General features: G+C 41.7%; 2 protein-coding genes across 2 annotated transcripts in view; one reads left to right on the top strand and one right to left on the bottom strand.

Annotated features, from left to right (window-relative positions):
* The first annotated feature begins 3,134 nt into the window (after nucleotides 1-3,134).
* On the top strand, nucleotides 3,135-3,449 carry LOC123325521 (histone H4). The gene has a single exon (XM_044917592.1). The coding sequence runs from the start codon at nucleotides 3,138-3,140 to the stop codon at nucleotides 3,447-3,449; it is 312 nt and encodes a 103-aa protein (XP_044773527.1). The 5' UTR covers nucleotides 3,135-3,137.
* A 3,757-nt stretch (nucleotides 3,450-7,206) lies between these two features.
* Nucleotides 7,207-7,273, bottom strand: part of LOC123325518 (histone H2B type 1-C/E/F/G/I) — a 388,315-nt gene continuing 388,248 nt past the window's right edge. The window contains exon 2 of the mRNA XM_044917586.1: nucleotides 7,207-7,273. The gene's annotated coding sequence lies outside the window, so the exon portion shown is untranslated.

A 7,273-nucleotide genomic window follows, 5' to 3' on the forward strand; every position in this document is an offset into this window, starting at 1 on the left:
CATTGACTGAAAAAGGTAAAATGCTCTGATCAGTTCAAAGAATATTTAAGAGATTAGGGTACTTATAAACAATTTAACGTAGAAATATTGGAGTAGGATTGTTGAATGAGGTTAAAACAAAATTAGTAATGTCCACGAGGCCATAAATCTTTGGAGAGAGAGCCGTTCCTCCCAACAGAAATTATTTGCATCTCTACCAAATAAACCCCTGCTAAATTTGTTACTTTCAGTCAAGGGTCAGTGAGATGATCAAAGTCCATTGTCCTACTGTATTTGTGTGGTCTTTAACATTTTAGGATATTAAACATCATGGCCCATTCTTTTTTCTTTACTTGCAAATCTCAGATAATGTGTCTCATACTGTGAACCTTTGCTGGAAAAAAATACAAACATAGAACCTGCAAGATAAATTTCTATGAAACTTCATGATGTGACTCCTTGACATTCTCATTATACTCATTAATCAAATAGTAGACACTGTAACTTTTGTTTCTAGACTCCAAAGTAATGGACTTGATTTTCTTATCTGTCTCTCTTGATCTTTACCCAGATTCTAGAAACAGTAAACCATTCTCTAAGCTCTCCCTTCCATGAGATGCTTTTGTACTTCCACAGTGATTAATTTGCTTATTTTTTTTTAAATACCAGAATATATAGTCTCTTGTACAGAAGCTTAAGCTCTTTTGGACTATAATTGGGTCAGTAAACATTTTTGGATGCTCTCTCTCAACAAAACATACTTTCCGAAAAAAAACATTAGCACAGAATTTCAGCAAGTCTCCATCTCCTGACACCCTGCCCTTGAAGAATTCTAAGGTCAACAGTTTTTCTAGCTATCCATCTTTTCTTGCTTTGATGAGTAACGTTTTCTTTGACAAGCCTCCCTTTGTCCCCTAATGTCATGTTATTTTGTTATTTTTTTTAATTTTTGTACAATGCTTCATTTGAGTTTGGTGCCAGTCTCTGACTGGGTTTCTTAGAAATATAGATGGCCCTTAAACAAAGATTAGGGGCACCAATCCCTTGCACAGTTAAAAATCCAGGTATAACTGTTGACCCCCCAAAACTTAACTGCTAATAGCCTACGATTGAACAGAAGCCTTACTGATAACATAAACAGTTGATAAATAGATATTTTGTATATGATATGTATTAAATACTGTATTCCTATAATAAAGTAAGCTAGGGACAAAAATATATTACTAAGAGAATCATAAAGAAGAGATAACACATTTACCATGTTGTATTGTGTTTACCGAAAAACAATCTACATACACGTGGGCCCATGGAGTTCAAAGCCCTGTTTTTCAAGGATCAACTTTACATTGAATGTCCACAATATCCCACAGCCCATGACAGCAAAGTTTGGTAAGAAATCAAGTAACAGAGAGAGGAAATAAAGAATCCTGGAGCAGTGCCACTTATAAGAAATAATGCAAAACACATATGTAATTTAAATATTTCCAGTAACCACATTTTAAAAAGTGAAAGGATGCAATTATTTGAATAGTATATTTGATGTAATTCAAAATGTCCAAAATATTTTTTTTAAAGATTTTATTTATTTTTTTGACAGAGAGAGAGACAGCGAGAGAGGGAACACAAGCAGGGGGAGTGGGAGAGGGAGAAGCAGGCTTCCCGCTGAGCAGGGAGCCCCATGCGGGGCTCGATCCCAGGACCCTGGGATCATGACCTGAGCCGAAAGCACATGCTTAACCATCTGAGCCACCCAGGCACCCCCAAAATATTTTTGTTTCAATATGTAATCAATATAAAGACATTAGTGATGCAATATTTACATTCCTTTTTTCATCCTACATCCTCTAAATTGGGTATCTATTTCATTCAATCTGTACTAAATTTTTATTGTAAAAAACTTGATTTGCATTTCAATACCATAAAATTTACTGTTGAAAAATTGAGTTCACATGCCCAAGTTCTTCAAACATACCCCAAACTTTGCTATAACTGAACAGAGTACTAGCTTTTAAATTTAAATATTTTTATTAAATAAAATTAAAAATTCAGTCCCTCACAGCATCAACTATATTCCCAATGCTCAAAAGTGGGTCCAGATCACTTTTATCAGACAATGCAATCCTAGAAGGAATTGTGTTTTTGGTGTGAAGGTGGTAGTAAATTGGGTTAGTATATAAATTTGAATGTAACCATGTAAATTTAGCACTGACCCCTAAACTCAAAGATTTGCACTTACAAAGATATAGAGGTTACAAAAAAATAAAAAATAAAAACTGAACATAAATCCAGATTGCAAAATACCAGACTGAGAGATTTAAGAATATCAGGAAGGAAGTCAGTCCCCGGGGCAAGAGACTGAATTTCCACAGGCAAAGTCGTTATCACTGTGTTCAACACTTGACCTAAGATTTACCTTTTGATTTTCAAACCATTTTGTGATGTCGGGATTAACATTTCCATTCTACAGAAGAACAAACTAAAGTGAAACTGAGAGAACACAAGTCACAAAACAGGCCCTGGACCCTAGAAGGTGAAGGGTAGGGAGGGTCCAGGGCTCAGGCAACAGGCATGGACCTCCGAGGAAAAAGCACCCCACCAGGAAGACGCGCGTCCGTGTCCCACCGGGGACGTGAGTTCTTTCCTCCCTCCGTGAGACCATCTTGTCAACATCACTATTCTACCTTGACTTAAAGTGTACAAAAATGATTCAAGAGGAGGAGAGGAGCGAAACACTCGACTACATTTCAGATATACGTTTAATATTCAAAGCCAGGGGTAATTTCGTCAACGACTTGCCCACGGTGCGTAAGGATGCTAATGGTTCAAAACTGAGAAACAGGTACTAGCTTGGTAGGTGCCATTTATTTCAGTGCCTTGAAAAGCAGAGAATTTTCCTTACACGCCCTTGAACACAGCTTGCCTCAGACAATTCAGGGAAGGAACAGAGAGGGACCCGTGCAGTGTGCGCTCGGCCCCGCGGGACGCACAACCTCGCCCGCAGCGGTGGGCGGGGAAAACCCGCTGCCGCCCCCGCCCCTCCCCCACCAGCCCAGCCTCCTTCTTGGTTCTCAATTAGGTCCGCCACAGGGCTATAAATAAAAAGATCGGTGTCCTGTCAAAGCGAATCTGTGTATTGCATCTCTTCTTTCTCGCGGAGGATGTCTGGCCGCGGCAAGGGCGGGAAGGGCCTGGGCAAGGGCGGCGCCAAGCGCCACCGCAAGGTGCTGCGCGACAACATCCAGGGCATCACCAAGCCCGCCATCCGGCGGCTGGCCCGGCGCGGCGGCGTCAAGCGCATCTCCGGCCTCATCTACGAGGAGACCCGCGGGGTGCTCAAGGTGTTCCTGGAGAACGTGATCCGCGACGCCGTCACCTACACGGAGCACGCCAAGCGCAAGACGGTCACGGCCATGGACGTGGTCTACGCGCTCAAGCGCCAGGGCCGCACCCTCTATGGCTTCGGGGGCTGAGACTGCACACAGATTCGATTTGGGTGAAAAATCCTAAAAGGCCCTTTTCAGGGCCACACCCCTTCATTTGAAGGAGCCGGGGACATTGGTGTACTAATGGTCTGCTTTTTTCACTCTTCACAGGAACAGGAATTACAGGATGTGTTTTCTGGTCTGAACTCAAGTGTATATACTATAACTTAATCCTGTTTGCTGCTACTGGAAAGTACTAAATGTTAAAGCAAGGTTATTAAAGGTTTAGTACTAGGTTTTGCCAACATAAGGTTCTGTAGCTTTTAAGTTATCCCATACTATTTAATTAGCAATTGCTTCTGATTTCCTTGGCATGATTTGGCAATCCCAATGAGCTTCACACACTAATAGGTCAGATTTTTAAAATCTAGTTAACTATTTTCTAGAAGTAAAGTTTGAATACTGAAAAAATGTATAATCCTCTTTTATTAGCCTATTCAACTCAAAAAGAAAAAAATGCTTTTGAGTTTGGTCAGATCAACCAGTAGTTGTCTAACTAGAGAAAGGATTCAGTGAGAAGCTCAGATTGAGCTCCAATGAAGGTACCTAGGAGCAGGCCTAGGTGGCACATGGGTACTTTTCTCGCCCATAAAGCATTTATATTTGGATTATGTAAATTGATGACCAATAAAGTATTTTTAAGCCACAAAGATTTGGGGGTTACACCATGTCACACATATTCCCTGCATATTCTATAATAAAAGCAACAATGTTAATTCACCTCACAAACCCTCTGGTTTTTCAGCTTTAAAGTCAGAAAGGGAGGTACACACTTCTAGCCTTGTGCTGGGACTCAGCCACACAATGTTTTCTCATGTGTCAGTACTCGCAAAGGAAAGGAGGGAGAAACATCCTCCAAAATAATAACCAGGCAAATTATCTTCAGTGTCTTGGCTTCAAGACAAAGTCACTGGCAGTAGCCAATTTAAAAGCACTTCAAGGTATTTGTAGCCTTTCTCCTCACCTCTTAGAACCGAGTCCTGCCTTCAGGCAAACTGAACCAGAGTAATATAGGGGCAGGGGGAAGGAGGGAACAGTTATTTTAGTTAACTTTCTTTGGGTTCTTAGATGGCTTTTATTTTTCCTGATGGGTCCTGTAATGATGGCCTCTAGGGTTGTCCCCAGGGTCCCCTCCTGGTGTTCACCCCACTGTGATCTAGCCCCTTGAGTGTGGACATGACCTGTGACTGCAGAGGTGATGAGATTTAATTTTCTGTATATAATCATGTTATCTACCATGTTAAGTATGTTAGGTAACAGGTGTCTACCTCAACTCTTGCATGCTGACTTTGATAGACCAAGTATCCATGCTGGCAGGCCCAAATGACAAGAAACTTTTTTTTTTTTTTGATACATGGAGGTGAAGGTGTCGAAAATTTTATTAATATTTAGTTTAAAAAGCTTTACACCTGTGCCATGCCAAGACATAGAAGGGTCTTAAAGAAGTTACCCATTAGGGTTTGCTCCTTGGTTTAGGAGTCGTGGGGCCTTGGTATTGCTTTGTTAAGTGGTTTAAGAATTCATGATCTTGGTCCAGGGCTGGTAATACTGTGCCACTTTCTTCTCCCTCAGAAGAATGGTTCTCGATAATGTTCAAAGCAGTCAGGGCAACCGGAGGGTTCTCATGAAGTTGCAAAGCCTCAATTTTATCAATGCCACCCATTTCCTCTATCAGAAGACACAGGTTTTCCTTCTCTGAAAGCTCCTCTGCTGCCTGGAGGATAAAAGAGATAACATCAAGGATGATGATAACAATTTTGCTGTCTTGGATGGTAAGCAGATTCACCAGTGGCTCCAGGACGCCAGAGTGGGCAAACTGGATCAACTGGTCTATGGTGCCTCCAGTTGTGAAGTTAGCCACGGTCCAAACGGCCTCTTTCCGGACTTTAAATTCTCCCTTTTTCAGCAGAGCCACCAAAGGAGGCAGCATGCCGCAAGCTATCAGCCGCTGGATGTGCTGGCGAGGCCCTGCAGCCACGTTGCTCAAGGCCCAAGCTGCTTCCTTCTGGATGGAGGACTTGGGGTGCATCAGGAGCTGGGGCAACACGTGCAGCATGCCCGCGTCGATGGCCACCTGGGTCTGGTGATCCGTTCCCGTGACGATGTTCCCCATGGTGCGGAGGGAGGGGGTCAAGACATTGAGCTCCGAGCTGCTCATGAGCTGGACCAGCTCTTTAGGAAGTGAGGGAGGCCTCCAACTAACAGCCTACAAGCCTTTCAGCCAATAGCCAACAAGAAAGAAAATGGAACCCTCAGCCCTACGACCGCAAAGAAACAAATTCAGGTACCCAGTGAGCTAGGAAGATGATATTTCCCCAGTCAAGCATCCAAGAGTCCTCTATCCTAGCTAACATCTCAATAGCATCCTTATATAGGACTCGGCTACACCATGCCCAGACCCACAGAAACTATCACATAATACATGTGGGTTATTTGAGGCTAGTAAATTCAAGGTCACCTGCTATGCAGCAATAGATAACTAATACAGTTAGCCAACACACTTAGCATCTTCAGCAGCCCGTGTTCCATCTAAAATAACCGATATGGGGCGCCTGGGTGGCTCAGTCGGTTGAGCGACTGCCTTCGGCTCAGGTCATGATCCCAGGGTCCTAGGATCGAGTCCCACATCGGGCTCCCTGCTCTGCGGGGAGCCTGCTTCTCCCTCTCCCACTCCCCCTGCTTGTGTTCCCTCTCTCGCTGTGTCTCTCTCGGTCAAATAAATGGATAAAATCTTTAAAAAAAAAAAAAATTAAAATAACCGATATGAAGAACTGAACCTGCAATCTTTATCTAATGGAAGACATATATTTAAAAAAGGGAAAGGGGGGGGGGCCCTATAGTGGGAACATTCCCTTTCACTACTATGTAACCCTTCATACATATCCCCAACAGTGAAGTGGCGCATACATCCGTCCGTCATGCCTTGCAGGTCTCCCTGATATCACGCCTATAAACCCTGGCCTGGACTCAACAATACATTTAAGTCATTTTACTTTCCACAGCAAGAAAACAAACGGTCAACTTTTAAATAATTTACACATGAAACCTCTTGGTTTCCATCCATATCTTGTGTGATCCCTGCATACCTAGATCTTTTCTTACTCTTGTTTTTTTTTTCGGTTTTGTTTTACTTTTTTTTTTTTTCCTGTCTAAATGAATACAGAAGGAAACATTGAGGGGAAGAAAAACAAAAAATAAAAAGTAGGTCAAAATTAGGGTTTCAGAAACCAACTCAACACACTGTACAGTCAATTACATCAGTAACAAAAAGGCAAAATAAGGAAATTTAAAAATTATTATTGCAAACTTGAAGAAGTATCTTTGAAGCAGTCTATATTAGTAAAGATTAAATTATGGGGTCCAGTAATTCCCCAGGCCTAGTTCACTATCTACTATATGATGACTAAAACTGAGACTTGGTGTCCTTTGTAAAATAATTCCTCATTGCATGACTTAACGTTTATGAAACACATACAATTATATTGTTTTAATGTGGGCATTGTTTTTAAAACAAATAACCCAAGTACATGTACTTAAGCAAGGCAATCATAAGCTCCAGACACCAACTACAAAATAATTTTAAAATCTAAACAACGATTAGGCAAAATGGAAGGACAAATTAAAGACTTAATGAACAAACACAAAAACCAAACTACTCTTTTTAGAGCTTTAGCCAAGATCCTACTGTACACATTTCACAAAATCTATGCATACCATAAAAGCGTGCTGAGAAAACTTATTACAACTCTCAATATGCAAAAACTGAGTGGCTCTGAAAAGAGCCTTTGGGTTGCGGTCGGCTGCAGGCGGGC

The sequence above is a fragment of the Neomonachus schauinslandi genome, chromosome 8 (genome assembly GCF_002201575.2).
Source record: "Neomonachus schauinslandi chromosome 8, ASM220157v2, whole genome shotgun sequence".
Lineage (NCBI taxonomy): Eukaryota > Metazoa > Chordata > Mammalia > Carnivora > Phocidae > Neomonachus > Neomonachus schauinslandi.

Coding starts and splice junctions, on each gene's coding strand:
- LOC123325521 (XM_044917592.1), top strand. CDS start 3,138: ATGTCTGGCCGCGGCAAGGGCGGGAAGGGCCTGGGCAAGGGCGGCGCC.